The 18,315-nt window shown below is 46.3% G+C and overlaps 1 protein-coding gene across 4 annotated transcripts in view; it reads right to left on the bottom strand.

Moving 5' to 3' along the window:
* The window catches only part of NEO1 (neogenin 1), a 171,225-nt gene that overhangs the window by 52,497 nt on the left and 100,413 nt on the right, over positions 1-18,315 (bottom strand). For all 4 annotated transcript variants that reach the window (XM_030228246.2, XM_030228249.2, XM_030228250.2 and 1 more), the window contains exons 6-7: positions 12,068-12,222; positions 10,631-10,751 (exon numbers count right to left, since the gene is read on the bottom strand). In XM_030228246.2, coding sequence (XP_030084106.1) covers positions 10,631-10,751; positions 12,068-12,222 — 276 coding nt within the window. The remainder of the gene's footprint in view (positions 1-10,630; positions 10,752-12,067; positions 12,223-18,315) is intronic.

The raw sequence follows: 18,315 nt of genomic DNA, 5'->3' as shown, positions 1-18,315 counted from the left end.
TGACTACTGCAGGATGGATTCTCCAAGGAACACCCCAGAAAGAGCCTGAAGGGAAAGAAAGGAACCCAGCAAACACAAACCCTGCTGCTGCTCCCAGACCACTGCAACCCTGACTTCCACCTGCACCTGCCATGCTCCTCCAAGTGCCTCTGGACAAGCTCTGTCCCTGTGTGGGACACTGCAGGGGCACAAGGGCTGGAGCTCAGTGTTACCCTGCACTGGAGCATTCTCTGGACATGATTCCTTTGCCCAGGATTTTTCTCCTGGGAAGCTAAGAGGCCTCAGAGAAAATGAAAACAATTTTTATCTCATTTGCTTCTGCTGTGGAATGTGTTTGGGGATTGTTCACCCACAGGGGATTGTTCCACTGCATTCTGCTGGGAGTTGTGCTCACTCTTTGAGGGCCAGGCTGTGTCAGGGCTCTGGAGAGAGTCAGGAGTTTGCATTATTCTCTTTTTAGCCTTCTCTAAGTATCCTGTCTGTATTCTTTAGTTAGTATAGTATTCTTAATATATTATAGTATCAGAAAGTAACAACTGAGCCTTCTGAGAACACAGAGGCAGGTGCATCACTCCTCCCTGCCACGGGGCTCACTGTGCATTTACAGTAATGCATGGCTGCTCCTCTCCAAAAACCACCTTGCAACTGGGACACCTTCTCCTTCTGTCTGGGAGCTGCTGCCACTTGGAACAACTTGGCAGCACCAGCTCTGCCAAACTGGAGCTGCAGCAGATGAGGCTGAACAAGCAGCTTGCTGTCAAAATTGTCCTTATTTCTCCAAGCTCTTAAAAAAACTTAATGAAACTAATTATTAACACTGCTTGTTTCTTACACACATCTACCACATTCTGTTTTCCTTCCATTTAGGTTTATACCTACACAATTAATATTTTTTAAGAGAGAGAAGATCCCCTCAAACCTCCCTTCCCTCTCTTAGTCTATAACCACCTACAGAGCAGCACTGGCAGGTGTGGTACTGGATATTTTATTAATTGTCACTGGATTTCTCTGCTAAAGGCCACAGCTCCTTGTTGCCCACCTCACACCCACCCATTTTTATACAACTAGAGGAGTGTCAAGGTATTTGGCAATCTTAGAAACTCTTAATTAAGACTTTTTTTCTTTCTTTTTTTAAAGCTGTATTGTTCACTTGTTTCCTCATATTTCTAATTCTAACAGAAAAAGGGAACCCTGTGAATATTTTTAGAATCCAACTGCTTTTCCCAGCACAGAGGCTTGGGAATTTGGGGTGCACTTCCCAGCACACAAGGATTGAAGGTTATTCTCCATAAGTACGTGATGGGATTTACAGCAAGAGATGCAGCATTTAAATGTGGATCTGCTGTGGTCACTGTTAAAAATGCCCAAGAACAAAGTTTTGAAAGCAGTTTATAAATGTAAAACGGTGCTGAAGAAGGGCCAAGGTGGAATGCCCATCCCCCACCAGCTGAGACCTGGATCCAGGCATGACTTTTCTCCCTCTTTCTTTTCCTTCAGCACCTCCAGAGCTGATGTGTGACCAGGAAAATCACACAGAATCCACCTGAACTTTAAAGACTCTGGATCCACAATTATGAGTTTTGTTTTGGGGAGAAGAGAGGGGAAACAATCAGGAAAACAAGAATCCCCCACTCCAGGCTGTTCTATCCCACTGAGAACAGTGCCATCTTACAGCTGGCTTCAGTAGTGAACACACATTATGAAAAATCACATTTCTTGGTTGGATTTATGACATTTCCTTAGGGAATAAACCCCCATGAGCCCACACAGGTTCTCCTGTCAATAAGGACCAGGGGCTTCTCCCAGCTCCAGATTTTCATCAGCATGAGTCCTGTTACCCACTCAGCCCAAGTGAAAACCAATCCTGTCCCTCCTCTCCAAATGGCATTCTGCTGTCTCTGCTATTCCTGTATAATTCAGCCACTCTGAAATATAAGCAACCAATTAAGACCAAGCCCATGTGTTTGTTCTCCCTGCTGGTGTGAGACTGACAAAATCTGATCTTTCCAACAGGAGCTGGGATCAATTACAAATGAAGGGTGTTTCTGTCAATCTTCAGAGCCCTGGATGTGAGGAATAAAGGCAGAGGAAATGCCTTTGGTAGTCATGATGGATATCAAGCTACAGCTAACCCTGCCCTTCCACTCATCCAGGGATGGAAAAAGCAAAGCCACTAAAAACAACAGCCCTCGTGATCCACTCCTGACTGTTTGTATTTTCCCCTCTAGCAGGAGCCAGAGGAGCCATCAGCACTGCTTTGTTCCCAGGAAAAAGCACTCCTGACATGACATCACCCAGCCAAGCTGCCAGGAATGTGTAAAATATGAGGAGAAACATGACTGCAATGGGTGGATTTCAGTGCTGTTGAGGGAGGTGTGTTTGGTGTTAATACTCAGCCTTTCTGGTGGCCAAGAGATTTTTATGGGACTGAAAACTCTCTCAGGAATTCAGGATTAGCCAGCAGTGATAAAATGGACTCAGAGCCTTCCATACACCTCCCACCTCACTGCACTTCTGCAGAGGGACAATAAATATGGAATAATACAGGTGGAGGACAGCAAGCTGCTATTCATGTGTGTGTTGGGTATTTCTCATAAAACACTGAAGGTTTTTGCTCCTCCAGGCCCTTGCTCTGCCTCCACTGAACATTCCTGACCTATCACTCCTTTTTCAACATGACATGGAATTTCTTCAAGTTCCTTCTAGCCATCAAATCCCCTGGTGAAAACCAAACCTCAAGGTGCCAGTGTTGCCAAGCAGCAGCAGCATCCCCACAACCTCTTATTTGTGAAGTCAGGGCACCCAACTCTGTATGAATTCCATCAGGAGGTTCCCACTTCTCTGCCAAGCCAACTGTAAATACAGCCATAAAACAAGAAATGAAAACTAATAAGCACAATATAAATGCTGTTCTGCCTCCCTGCAATTCACAGCACGCTGGCAAACATTAATCTATTCCTAATTTAATCTAAATTAGAGCAATTTATTCCAAGCCTGTGCCAGCTTTAAACATGAATAGGCTACTGAGAACTGCTAAATGTTCAAGAAGTTTGGGATCTAGGGTGGTTTAATCAGTTCTGCTTCTCAATAAGACTATATATTAGCAGGGCCCATAAAAAGGGAATAAATAAAGATCATTTATTAAACGGGAATTGAGTTGAGAAATGGAACTGACTGAATTCAAACAGCTCCCAGGCCATTTTGAACAGATATGCAGCCATGAGAAACACAAATGCTGCCTTTCCCTGAGGAATAATAGCTAAGTAATGTAAATTAAAATCAAAATTAAACCCCAAACCCCCACTCTTTCAGCACTAAAGAGGAGCACACACTGCTGTGTTTACAGAAAATTAGCACTGGAGTGTACACAACCAGTACAAAACATTCTCTGAGTTTGGCTTTGGCTGGGAGTGTTTGAAGTCAGTTTGTGATTTCAGATGCTGTTTATGTTCCTGAAGCACAGCTCTCCAAATGAGCCTTCCAAGCTGTTCCTGCACCATCCATCTGATGCTGGGTGCATGCTGGAGGGCCAGCAGCAAGGCAGGGACTTCAGGAATGCTCTCAGCTCTGTGGAGCCCCAGCACTGCCAGGAGTTCTTCAATGTTCCCCGTGTGCAGCTTGGGATTTGACATGTGCTGCTTTTAAAGCTTTCTGGGGACAGGCTTTAATCCTGTGAGGGGAAATCCTCAGGGATATGTGGAGATCAGACAGAAGCAGGGAGGAAGCTCCCCTGCTACTCCTGGCTCTGGGGATGCTCATCCCACTGGATTTTCCATTCCCTGACTTTCAGATCTTCCCACTCCACCAGACCAGAGGTTCTTCCTCGTGTCCCCATGTCCCCAGTGCAGCAGGGCCAGGTGCCCTCAGCCCAGAGCTGCTCTCCCAGAACCAGGGGCTCTTTGTGCTGCTTGAACATCCAGTTCCTCCCCAGGTCCCTCACCATCTCCCACTCCCCAAAACCCACACTTCATTCCTTTCAGTACTTTTTCCTCTTGGCAGAAAATGTGAATTTTGGTCTGCAAGGCTTTGCAGCCTCCCTGCTCAATTTTTATCTATTTCTTCCTGGTGGATGCTGAGACTCCTGAAAGCCACTCCTGGAAACCACAGGGACCTCTTCCCATTGTCCTTCATGAAGACATGCAAAATTGGACAAGGCAGAGAGAACAGGAGAGTGTTTCTGTGTGAGAGAGGAATCAGGAGACCCTGCAGAGGAACACCCAGACTCCTCCTTATTGCTCTTTGAATAAGAACAATATATTTTTATCTTGCTCTAGCATTTCATTCACAACACCCTGCAGATTTTTCAAGTACTTCTGCAGTCTCCAAGAACTCCATGGACTGAGAATGCCTTCATTCACAATATGTAACTAAAAAATATTCTAAAGCATCACCTCTGTGAGAGAGAGAGCCTGACAAGGTACATCTGATATCTATGAAATCATCCAAAATAGGTCCTGAGGTGACAGGAGAGGACTCTGCCTCAGGGCTTGAACCAGGCAAGGCCTATTTATGGGTTTTTTTACACATGGCAAATACCCAAATGTGGAACTGAGTGTTTCTAAGCAGAGCACAGTTGGCCTGTTAGTGCCAACTTTTGCATTTCTTTCAGTAGGAGCCAAAACTTGTCAACAAGAACTTCTATTTGCCTCCTAAAACAGCATAATGAAGCTTCTAGTTATGGAAAACACAGAGTATTTCATCTCTCCTGACTGAAATAAGGCTTTTAACATTGCCTTTAAAATCCAGCTATAGCTGGGAATCTTTTCAGTCAGGTCAGGGGAGCTGAAATGGCCTCTGTGTGAGGAATGGGGATCTCCAAGTCAGCCTGAAATGACTTCAAACAGTCCAGTGAAATGTGCAGTGCAGAAAAGACAGATTTTCACCACAATCTTAACTGAAATGTGCTGGCTTTGGGAAACTTGGATCAGATTCCTGATGTTCTCCACCTTTGTGGGGCCCAGAGAAGCCCCCAGCCCACCCAGCTCCTTTCAGTGCTCCAAGCCTGCAATCTCCTGGCCAAACCTGGCAGAGAGCTACCACCACTAAATGGAATTGTTTATGGACAGAACTCAATTGCTTAGGCAAAGCACTGGTTTAGGGCAATAAATGATGTCTTTAAACTCCCTCCAAGTTAGGATCCACAGAATTGGGCTCAGCAGAGGCACTGGGATCATGCAGTGGGGTCAGACTGGATTCAACCAAGGTTTGTGATGTCAGGCTGCCATCAACACCAGCACTGGTGCCTCTCCCAAGGAGATCAGCAGGAAGCACATCCCATGGAATTGTCAGGTCTGGCCATTGCATGCAGAGCACCAACACCAAGAGGGTCCATCCCCACCCCAGCCTCTGTGTCAGGAGCACAGAGCAGGGCTGGGGGCTCCCCTGAACCCCAGCCTGAGCAGGACCACCTTCAACCAGGCTGCTCAGGGCCTTGTCCAGGTGTGCCCTGAGAGCAGAGATTGCCAGAGCTCCCTGGGCAGCCATTGCACTGCAGTTCCCTCCCTGTGAAGCTGCAGAAATTCCTCTGTTTGCAGCTTCTCCCTGTCCCCACCACCTGCCTTGTGTCCCCATCCCTGCCTGAGCAGTAACAGGGGCTCCAGGATGAATCAACCTCAGCACATCCAGAACATTCCATCTCCCAGTTCCATGGCTCTCCACTCTGGATTGTCCCAGTTTAGCTTCAGGGATACCCTCAGAGACAGCACCAAAGGCCTGGCTAAAGGCAAAGCAAACCAAATCTGCTCCTCTCCTCTCCAGCACAGGCCCAACCATTTCCCCCCAGAAGGCCATGGGAACAGCTGGGCACAGCTGGCCTTTGGCAGATCCATGCTGATGTTGTTCTCTCATGCACCCACCCCACGGCCACCAGGGGGATTTGCTCCATAACCATCCCTGAAAAGGTTCCAGCTCCAGCTGAGCTTTGTCTTTCCTACATCCCTGAACTTCCAGGCAATTTTCTGCCTTTGATTCCAGATTCCCTGGGCTTTTACTTTGTGTTGGAGCCCAGCTGGCAGCTCCTTCTTTACCCCTCCTGCTCTCCTGGACACACACACCCAATCCCTACCCTGTGAGAGGACCATGGCTGTGCCCTGGTCCTTCAGGATCCAATGGTTTGCCTCCTGTTAACACAGCCTCCTATGGAAACCTTCCCAAAATCTCCCAAACAAGCCAAAGCCTCCTGTCAGGAAGCTGAGGGCTGGAATTCTCAGCTCCACTCACCAGCCAGACACAGGCAATGAATTCCAGCCTGCTCTGGGAGCTCCAAGTGTCACACACAGAGCACCCCCAGCACCCCCACATGGCTCAAACCCCTCAGGAGCACCAGGGCTGGGTTGAAAAGCTCCATCTCCTCCCTGGCTTGCAGGCCCCAGGCTCCAGCAGACACTCACTGCTGTCCTTCCACCCACTGACCCCTGTGCCAGGGCTCCTGGCTGCCTCACTACCCTCTCCAAAGTGAGGAAATGCTGGAATCAGCCTTTGAGGGTGACCCAGTTCCCTGTCCCTCCTCCCTGAAGAACCTGCACCCATCCCATGGAGCCATCCCCAGATGTCTCTGTGATCCCAAAGCCTCACAGCTCTACCTCTACCCACGGATTTCTAATTCCTCCTCCTTGCTTCCCATGCTGGGAATAATTAATCACATTCAGGATACCCTTGCTTGGACAGAGACCTTTTTTTCATTAAAAACCTGATTTTAAAGAAACAGTTCCATAACAAACAACCCTGACATGGCTCCTACAGCAGGGTATCCAACTCATTCACTCCTGTACAAGTCACAGTACAGTGAAAACCCCAATTCTGTAGTATAAAAGTACAGGAGCCCCCCAAAGCACCCCCCTTCAGTTGTGAAGGTGACACAGTGCATCTGAAAGGATGGTTTGAAATTGTTCTCCCATAGCACAGCATATTTGTTTACACTCCAAACCCTGCTTTCCACAGTGTTCAGGCATCACTCCTGTTTTTCCCTGGTGCCTGAGTGCTCGTCAATGCCTTTCACACAGGGTGACAGGGAACCATCTGCCTCCCTCCTCCTACTTGTTGCCACCTGTTCTTTTCCCAGTCCCCACATGGCAGCATGAGCAGGGCCAGATTCCCTGGACAAGGCTGGGTTACAGCACCAAGAAACCCCAAAAGCCTCTGTTACCCTGAGGGTTTCACCCCCACACACAAAAATGCTGTAAAAGTGATGACAAGCAATGGCTCTGCTGTAATTCAGTGTCTCTGCTCCATAAGTGGGACATCCAGGGGCTGAGCAATGAGGATTGGAAGAAAAGCTGGCTGGGTTTGTGTAAAAAAGGGGGAGGAGAGATTTGAGGTTGCTGAGAAAGGCATTCCCAAGGCACAGTGGAGATTCTGGGACAGGCAGGAGTCCTCCATGGGGACATCTGCAGGACACCAAAGCACTCCTCTGCAGGACACCAAAGCACTCCTCTGCAGGACACCAAAGCACTCCTCTGCAGGACACCAAAGCACTCATCTGCAGGACACCAAAGCACTCATCTGCAGGACACCAAAGCACTCCTCTGCAGGACACCAAAGCACTCCTCTGCAGGACACCAAAGCACTCCTCTGCAGGACACCAAAGCACTCATGTCTTCATCAAGGAGCAAAGAGAGAAGCATTGAGACTGAAAAGCCCAATGAGGTCATTGAGGAACTTCCTTCCTTTAGGGAGAATTCTCAAATTCTTCCTGAAAGGCAGAGCAGGCAGCAGAGCCACTCCAGTGACATTCTGAAAGGGTCTGAGTGCCCAGGGCCAGTGTCTGAGACAGGGACACAGCTTCACATCCCACAGTGGCTGGAAAGCACATGAGAGGCTTTTCAAGTCCCTTGCAGAATTCTACACCTGATGTTCAGTACAGGGATAAAGAGGATTTAACTCAGACTATTGACCCAAATCTTCCTCTCTTTTCTATCCTTCCACTTGTCCTCAAAGTCTCTGCTCTCAACACCATGATTATTTCCTATATTCCTGAAAAAGCAAGGGTTGTGGATTCTGTATGGCCAATCCCTTTCCAGGTGCAAACTCTTCTAACTGTATTAACAGAATTACCAAAGTTCAGAGGAAAATTCACCCAAGAAACCTTTCAGTTCTGTGCTTTAACATTTTTCCTGTGTACCAAAAGCTCCCCAGAACTCACCCCAAACACAAAACAGCCCAGCCTAAAAGGTTATGTCTGATGGATGATTACATGGAGCTCACTGCAGGAGATGAGAGTCACAGCCAGACTTTATACAGGTTCTGTGGGGCTGTGCAGAAGGGCAATCATCAAACTCCTGCTCTCTCCAAGTCAGAAATCTGCCCAAACACAGCCATCTCCCTTTGGAGCAGATGAATGCTTTCCCCTCCCTGCATTTCAAACTTCCACTGCCTTCCAGGAGCACAAAGCACAGATGTGGGACTTGGCTTGGATGAGAGAACTCACGTGGCCTCCCTGAGAAACTCCCCAGGGCTTCCATGTTCTCATTTGCATTTAGTTCATTCAAGATCAATTTGATAAGCAAAAGGGCTAATGAGAAATGGTTTGTAATAGCCAGATGTTTGCCAATTCCAGCAGGAAGGAGAAAACACAACAGCACGGGAAGGGAAGCACTGCTAACTGGGAAGAACTTTGATGAACACTTAATCAACGTTTTGTTCACTGAAGTTTCTTTTCAAATTGGTAGAGTTGGCATTTCTCATCAGCAGCTATGAAACAATTAAAAAAAAAAGTTTTCTGAATTAATGATTGAAATGTTCAGAATAGTTTTTGCTCAAATTAGGGGTTTGAATTCTCATACCAAGCCAGCTGCCACTACTGCATGTGATACCTTCTCCCTCTTTCCCAGAAGAGTTTCCTTCTCCACTGCTCATGGTTTGAGAGAAGGTATTTTAAACTCAATATCTGAATTGCCAGATTTCACATCTCACACTCATTCCTGATGGCACTGCCCATCACAGCCCCACTCAGATGTGCTCCATGGGGTGTCCCACTGCTGGAGAACAGCATCTCAATGGCCCCAGAGTTGCAGGGACACGGCCCAGGTGTGTCCCTACACCCCCAGTGAGACTCCACCACTGCAGCCCAAATCCTCTGGCAGCATGCAAAAGAGAAAGGACATCATGAGCAAAGTCCTTGAGGACAGCAGGATGAGGTGCTGGAGCAGAGCAGGAAGGAGAAACCACTGGACAAAGAGCAGGGGAGGGAAAGGAAGAGGAGTGAGACCACAGGAACTCCAACAACAGCAGTGAGAGTCATTCAGAAACCACTGCTGGGAGCTGGGTGCAAGCACAGGCTCAGGCAGGGCTCCCAAAGCCAAGGCCATTCATTATTCAGGGTTTGAAATGTGGAGAATATGGAATAATGCTTCTGCTGGAAGGGGCTGCAAACCACTCAGGTGATTAATGCACAGAGCAGAAATTAAATTCCTTTTCATCATTTTTCTGGCAATCTGATGACAGCAGGGCAGCGCTGGATGCAGATCCTGACACTGCTCCAAGGCTGCAATCCCAGGGATCTGTGGCATTAAAGCTCCTGACCCCAGGAGAGGGCACCCTGCATTCCCCAAATCCTTCTGGGGAGTACCTGGGGCTCTTCAGCCAGCAGTGAAACACACCCAGATCCAAAGAGGAATTCAGAGGGAGTAGCAAGAGCACAGCTACTGTACAAAACAACTGGAAAATAAACAGGAAATCTCTCTCTATGGCTCATTCCAAGTGTACTCTCTGCACACTGGACACCAAAGCCAGGGACAGCAGGGTCACACCTGCTCAAGGTGTGAAGTTCCATCAAACCTCCAGCCATGGCTAAGACTGCTTCTCCTAAATCCTCTCCACCCAAATAAGAAAGAAATTAGCATTTAAAACAACCCCCTTCCAAAAAGACAACACAAAGCCCTCTTCAGCATAGTTTTAGTATTTTCTTGTCTGACTTGTCACCCCTTATCCTCTGGGGTTTTCTTCCCTGGGCTCTCAGAAATTATTTTTCAGAACTCTGTGACCTGAAAGAGCCAAACAACCTGATGCCTTGGGGATGATATTTGCAGTACCTCTCTTTTGGGGTCTTTAATCATAACACCAATTGTTCTGCCTTGCCACCCCAGCCATGCAATGCAGGACACTTTATAGGGAGCTTTGGCAGGAGTTTCACTGATTGGAGCACAGGGACAAATATTTACCTTAAACTGCAGCTGTAAAACACAGATGTGCAGCTGCAGTTTGCAAGAATGACAAAGTTCACTATTTTTTACACTAATAGCAGAAAAAAAAGCTTCTGGCACTGGAATCACTTTGATATAAAACATTTGGGGTGATTTGGGGTGTGCTCCATAAGTGCATCCTTTCTAGGTTTGTGATTTTAGTGACTGTTTTCATTTGGGCTATTCTGCTTTTGCTTGTAAACCTCAGCAGGCAACATTTCTGACCATGTTTGATGACTGCACTAAATATTCTTCAAAATACAGGATGGACCCTGCAGAATTCCTTCAATTCTCCTCACTAAGTGTACAGAAAACAACACTGGATCACTAACAGGATTTTAAAAAAATCAACCCTGCTCTAGCTGAGCTATTAACAGAGCCCATCACGTGGAAAGGTCCCTTGGAATGGTCCCTCCCCACTTTTGGCTCTCTGCTGTCACAGTTTATCTTACCAAGGTCAAGTATTATCAGCTGGGCTCCAGCCTGAGCATTTCCAACATCGTTTTCTGCAATGCACTGATAGAATCCTTCATCAGACTTCACCAGCCCCAAAACTTGCAGGTTATGTTCTTTCTGAGGAGCAAAGGGAGAAAACAACACTTAGAAATGGGCTGCAATTGCCAAAACAATGGTGTCAGCAGGGCACATTACTGGGGCAGGAGAACTTCTGACAGCAACTGGGGAAAGTGTGTTTGGAGCTCCCAGATCTCACCTGCCTTGCTCTGAATCCTCACGTTCCAGTGGTTCAAAAAGCAGCAGAAGTTCTCATTAATGGCTATCATTTTCTAGCATCACACAGCACTGGGAAATTCTAATGCTTCCCCAGCTGTTCTGGTGGTATTTTGGACCCTGACTGAACCTGACAGCCCTACAAGCCAGGCACTCCCCATGACACAGCCATTCATTTCTCAACTGTCCCAATAATGCCTTTGACTGCATCTGCAATCTCCCTGGAGAAGCACCCCTGTGCTAAACCCACCATCCACAGCTCAGTTACATTTCTATTTCAGCTCCTGCTTGGAATTGGAATTTTCATGGGGCACAGACTGCAGCACACACAGCCAATGGTTGTGCTCAGCTTGTACTCTGACAGTGCATTTTGCCACCCTGTGTGCACAAGTCTCCTGGAAAATCCAAGCTATAAAGACATCAACTCTTACAACATAAGCAATGTACGTTAAAGGGATTCAAGAAACCATCTCTCTTTCAGGTCCCAAACTGTGGGAATCCATGAAACCAGAGGGTTTTGGGAAAGCTGCAAAAGGCAGCCTCAGAGACAGCAGGACTGTGATTGGAGCTCAGCAGTAGCCATGAGATGGTCAGCAGAAAAATTATGTAAGGAGTAGAAAAGTAAGGACAGATAGAACAACGGTCTGTGTATTAACATTAGTCTGGAATAACTCCCTAAGCTGCAGAAAAGTTTATCTAGTGAGATATGAGGAAGTTCTAAGGTTAATAATGGAGCTCTGTGCATTGTGTTTAAGGCTCACAAGCAGGTTTTGTATTTGAAATAAACAAGCATTGTTTTAACAGAGGGGACGTGTGCTTACAGTGGTTGGATGGAACTACTGCCAATGTGCTTCTGCTTTGGGTGATTGGTCAAAAAACTTTTCAAGTGAGTTGTAGCATTAAGTTCTTGGTCTGCTGCCTGGGATGGGAGCTGCTGGCATCTTCCCATTGCCATAACCATGCCATGAGAGTGATGCTGGAAAATCAAACAGCTCAAAGCATGTTCCCAGCAGTCCTGTCCTGTTTGTGATTTGTACAGAGACCCCAGCTGGTGACACCCAACAGGAACAGGACAAAAGCAGGTTCTAGAGAAGAACCCCATTCCCATGACTATGGAGAACTGCCAGGCCAAAAGGATGCAAGATGGGCAGTGCACTCACCACGATTTTGAAGTAGTCGCTGGGGATCACCACGTCCCCGTTCTTGACCCACTTGACGGTCGGCGTTGGCTTCCCGGTCACCTCGCACTCAAACACGATGTCCATGGACTCGTGGGCGTAGATGTTGGCGGGGCGCTTCAGGAACGTGGGGGGAACTTCAGGGTGGAAGGAACAAAGACAAGGAGATGATGTTAGAGAGGGAAAGAGACCTGACAGTCCCACACACAGCCAGCTTGACACCAAGAGATGCACGGGGCACTCGGGCACGGGCGGCAGCAAAGGCAGCAGGAAGGTGCAGCTCAGCTTTGACAAATACCCACACAAGCTGGGAGATCTTCTAGAACCACTTCTGTGGAAGGTGTCAGTGCCCACAGCAGAGGGCTGGGAATGACAGGATCTCTAAGGTCCCCCCCAGCCCAGACCATCCTGGGATCCTGTGGGTTCTTGAGGTTGGGGTTGAAGGTATTTGAGATGGCAGTTCATGTTTGGACTCAGGTGTTTATTATTTCTTATCAGTGAAACAGCCTCACAGCCATGAGTTCTGCAGGTTTCATTAGCAAGGCACAAAGTGGCAACTAGCTCTTGTGACAAGGTTTTTTAAGACTCAACTATCTAACTAAGAAATGACTCCTAGATTATTTTCCCTTTTAACCCAATAACTGATCCCTGGAAGCCCTCAATGCAGACTTTTCTGTCCAATTGCAAAACATCATCCAAACCCAAGAAGAAGAAGGAAGAAGAAGGTAAAGAAGAATAACTTCCCTCTGCCTTAAAACTTCTATTTTGCTTCATATTTATTTCTATATTCTAAAACCCCAAACTCTAAGTTTTCCACCCTGTGCTATTACACACTTCTAACCAACTGCACACTGTAATCTCAGTGCTATCAATCAATTTTTCAAGTCTTCTCCACAGCCTCAAGTCAAATGTAGTGCTCTTGAGGGTCTGTGCCTTTCAGCACAGAAAGTTTAAAATTTTCAGCATCCAGGGTTCCAGCAGGATCCAGCCAATTGGGAATGACCTCTTGAGACCACATGAAAGAAGAGATGGAACTGAGATGTATAAACTGCAAGTTAAACCTCAGAGGTTCAAGTCAATAAGAAAACAAAAGGTGCAAATATATAAAAAAGTACTTTTAAAAATGAATGGACACAAAACTGAGGTGAAACATTCCTAGGGCACCACAGTCTCTTGTTCCTGTGAAGGAACTGAGGTTATCAAACAGAGAGTGCTGCACTGAGCCCAGGAGTTTCCTCTCTGGCCTGTGGAAGCCAAGGAAACAGGATGTCCATGAGCAGCCATGTACCACAGTGGTGACATTTCATGGATGCACAGAGGGGAGCTGTGTATTTATAACCCAGCAGAGCAGAAGCTGAACATAAATCCTCTGAAGAACAGAAGTTCTTCACTTACAACATGCACCAAAGGTGTTACTCTGGGTCTTGGCTGCCTTCTGCATGCCCTCAAGTCCCCAGAGTGAGATTAATTCCACCAAATATATTTAAAATCACACAAACTCTGAGATAGAGATTTTTTGAGGACACCAGCCCCAAGTGACTGGTGCACAGACACAGTCTCTCCCACAGCAGTCTCCAGCTGCATCCAGGGCCTCTGCACTGCTCTGGCTCAGCAGCACCAAGCCCTGCAGGCACTCACTCCTTGAGTATCCTCTTTAGAGAACACCCACCCCTTTATTTGTGTTTACTGTGCTCCCAGCACAGGAAAATTCTCTTCCTTGTGTTGGCAGCTCGGATTGTTGGAGTTCCAGGAAAGCCCAAAGCAGCCTTTTGCCCTTTAATATTTAGCAAAGAAAGTCAATATGGAAGGGCCACGGGGTTTAGACAAACAATTTACACACTTGGCCTCTCAATGGGGTTTGTTTGGTGCTGTGGATAAGGAATCCTAGGTCATGTTTTACTCCTTCCTCTGAAATGATCCCAAAGGTTTGTAGTGGATTTAATACTTTTAAATTAGAACAGCTGGAGGTGAGCAGCTCCCCCAACACCCCTCATGTTTTGGATTATAAATGAACAGAGAGGACATTAATAAATGGAAATACTCTGGAGTAAGGAGGTGCTTTACCTCTCAGGTAAGGGTGCAAAGCTACACAAAGCTGTACATTCACTGCTCAAACTCTCACACAGGAGCAAAAAGCTGGATGGGGCCAAGCCCAGCTGCCTGTGCATTCAGACATCCCTTTCATCCCAACTTCCAGAAATTTACCAAACACACCATAAATTCCACCTTAAAAAGGTTCAGATACTTCTGTGCTTACTCTCTGATGGCTGCTACCACCACACACAACTCTGACATTTGAAAACTCTCTTCTGAATTTATTTGCCACCAAATTGCTGTAATTTATTCTCTATGAAAATTATTTTTATTCCTCCCTGCTATTTATCCTCAGCACTGTTATTTATTACAAGCTGTGCCACTGCTCCCTCCCTTCCCCTACCCAGCCTTATTTTGGGTGGCTCAACCAGTCATGTTTGCTCTGCTCTGCTGTGACAATTCCTCCCAACCCCCTGGAAGTGCTCCAGCCTGAATCCATCTCCAGAGCCTGAGGAGTTTCCATCATTTCCATGGAATTTCAGCAGTGCCTTGAAAAATGGCATAAATACCACGGCAGCAGTGCAGCAAATCCCTCAGCCAGGCCATCACTCTGCCTCTGCCCTTCCCACATGCATCATCCCCTGCCAGCCTGGGCCAATCATTGCCTGCTCATGGTTAGCTCTTTTGAACTAATGCCTCATTTTGTTCAGCCTGCTGATCAATTCTGATGCTCTCATTTCCCTTCCAGCTCTGGCTCCAGCCCTACTCACAGGCACGATCGATTCCTGCACTGCTTGCAGAGTTAAAAACGGGAATACAAGAATTGGAAAAGTTGTTTGTCCATGAATGTACAATGCTTCCATTTCCAAAGCATTCATTACAGGTGACTTTGAATTCCTTAGCCACATATTAATCTTGTCAGAGGAACACAAAGAGACACAAGCCAGTACCAGAGACTGCCAAAAGCACAAAAACTTCTGTGAAAAGCTCAGCAAGGAATCCCAGACTGGTTTGGGCTGGACAGTTCCTGGAAGATCATTTCATCCCACCCCTGCCATGGCAGGGACACCTTTCCCTGTCCCAGGGTGCTCCAGCCTGGCCTTGGGCACTGCCAGGGACCCAGGGGCAGCCCCAGCTGCTGTGGGCACCCTGTGCCAGGGCCTGCCCACCCTGCTAGGGAAGAACTGAATGCCCAAACTGTACCACAGGAAAGTTCTGACTCTGTGATCTCCACTAATGTTTAACTTGTAATGAAGACATTTGGAAAGAACTCAAATATCTTTGGCTGATATTGCTGCAGTTTGGGACACCATCCAGAAAGAGGCATTAATTTGGAATCATAAGAGGCAGGATTTTCTTACACAAAAGGGGAAGTTGAAGTAGATACCCTCCTACCTACTCTCAATTACTTTTGATTTAGGAGATTAAGAATTTGAAACACCCTATTTTTTCAGAGTGCCTTTGCTTTTCTGGCTCATGGAGCAAATGCCAAGCTGCTCACAAAGGGATAACAACATGAGGAGGGCTCACTTTATCAATTACTTCCCAGTTAATGAATTAATAAATGCTTTTCAAACACACTCCTCTGGTTTAACCATGTCAGTGTTTAGCATTAACACAATGCAAGTACAGATGTTTGTGCTAGAGAAGTTCAATTGATAACCAGTGAGCAAAGGAGCCAATTACCACAGCAAACCAGATTTGTAAGGGAAGATGGTGTGCTCTGTTGCCAAACACACAATTAAACTTCAAAGACAACTTGGCAGTTCAGCCCCCTCTTCGTGTCAGCACAGAACAACTCCTGAAAAGGCAAAATGCTTGAACAGAATTTCACATCCCCCAGGGAGCCCTGCCACCCTTCTGGAGATTGAAGAAAATATTATGATCACAACAATGATCAAAAGATTTAAAAAAAACCAACAATCCAACCTACAGCAGCAGTTGATTCAAACTTCTAAGCTACCTCCCAATAAAGGTGAAATATTTGAAAAATAAGATGCTTTTTTAAGGCAATAGCTCTAAAAGGATGGGAAAAGATAAGGAACTCCACACATGCAGCAGGGATTGCACCCAAGGTGATGAGGAAACAGGAATGGATGCTGGACATGGATCCCATTCCACAAGGACAGGAGATGAGAAGGAAATGGAAATGAACTGCAGTGGTCCGTAGCTCTGCTGTACAGGAGGAGCACAGCAATGGTCTCCTTTGGACACACAGGCTGCAAAGATCATGTTAAAAGACCTGTTCTCTTTCTAAAAACCATGAATAAACCAGCTGTTGGTCTATTGTATTTGCTGGGATGCCCAACAAAGGAAGGAATGATGCACTATGTTGTCAGAAGGCTCATTTATTACTTTATTATAATATATTAAAGAATACTATACTAACTAAAGAATACAGACAGGATACTTAGAGAAGGCTAAAAAGAGAATAATGCAAACTCCTGACTCTCTCCAGAGCCCTGACACAGCCTGGCCCTTAAAGAGTGAACACAACTCCCAGCAGAATGCAGTGGAACAATCCCCTGTGGGTGAACAATCCCCAAACACATTCCACATGTGAGCTCAACACAGGAGAAGCAAATGAGATCAGAATTTGTTTTCCTTTTCTCTGAGGCTCCTCAGCTTCCCAGGAGAGAAATCCAGGGTGAAGGGATCATGTCCAGAGAATGTGAATGCCACACTGGTCCAAGCACTGCACCCAACACACCCAAAATAAAGAAATAAAGAATGGGACCAAGCAGTGGTTCCAAACACTGCTAAGTCACAGAATCCATGACTGGTTTGGGTTGGAAGGGACTCAAAGGCCACCCAGTGCCACCCCTGCCATGGCAGGGACACCTTCCACTGGCCCATGGTGCTCCAAGCCCCATCCAGCCTGGCTTTGGGCACTGCCAGGGACAGGAACACTTCCAGGACTATTCCTGAGGCAGTGCTGGAGTTCCAGGAGCAGCCTAAGGCTGAATTTCCAAACTGGAAATGTCCAGGACAACAGTGAAGCACCATCCTGCTTCTCAGGCACCTGCAGGTGCCCTCAAGCCCTAGAAATCAGGAGTGTGTTTGCCAAGGTCAGCCAGTGCAACCCCAGCCCTGCCTCCCTCCCTCTGGCCATGACCAGGCAGACATGGAGAGCATCTCCAGGCACCCCTTACAAACCATCTGCTCATTCCAGAACCTTCCCCACAGCCCAAAGAAGGGGAGCACAGACACAAGCTCAGCAGAGTGGCCACATTTTCCCAGTGAATCTCAAATCCTCCTGGCCACTTCCATTTATAAGCCATTTCTCAGGGATGCTGGGGGCACAGTCCCCAGCTTGTATTTCAGTTCCAAATCTGGATTACCAGCAGTATTTGAAATGGACATTTTACCATAAAGCCCATTTCATATCAGCCTGAAATGGTCCACAGGGATTTTATTTCCTCCTCCAGGGATAACAAGCTATTCCATTAGGATATGCTCCAAATCCTATTAGAATCATTATAAAGTTAAATGCAATTTTCACAACTGCAATTTAGTTCCTAAGAAGGATCAAACTGCAACATGACCATCACCCACTTAATCCATCCCATCCTGTCCCTCCTCCAAAACACAGAAAAAATGTTTGAATTGATGTTTGAAAGCAGATTTTGTTGATTATTATCTTTCAATTCCACAAGTTAGCTGTATGCAAATTAGTTGATTTTCTATCCTGAAAAAAAAAAAAAGCAATTTACACTTTAAATGAAAGTGGGAAGTCAAAACACTCTTCCTTAAAAACCAGAAGTATATGGATAATACTTGGGAAAAAAAAAGAGATTTAAACCCCAAACTATGTTGTAGGCAAGACAAATTCTTCCCAATCCCTGAGCATGGCTGTGATGTCCTTAAAACACATTTAATATGCAGCTACAAAATTTGCAAAGCAAACACAAGCTGACAAAAAGGGTTCCTCTAGAGAAATACAGAAAAGTGTCAAATTAATGTACAAAAATCAGCATACCAAGACACAGAAAGGTTATAAAAATGTAAACTACTACAGCAAATTTTTTGCAGCAAAGCCAGAGTTGCAGCTTATGAACAGTTTTGGTGGCAGTGACATTCTCTAATGTACTAAATGAGGTTTTTTATATATATTTTTTTGAACATGAAAGCCAATGTCCCTAGGGAGAAGTGGTGCCTGTGGATCCTGACTGGTGGGAATCTTTCCCTCCTCTTGC

This window comes from Serinus canaria, chromosome 10 (assembly GCF_022539315.1).
Source record: "Serinus canaria isolate serCan28SL12 chromosome 10, serCan2020, whole genome shotgun sequence".
In the NCBI taxonomy this organism is placed as follows: Eukaryota; Metazoa; Chordata; class Aves; order Passeriformes; family Fringillidae; genus Serinus; species Serinus canaria.
This window is presented reverse-complemented; position numbering and strand designations above follow the sequence as displayed.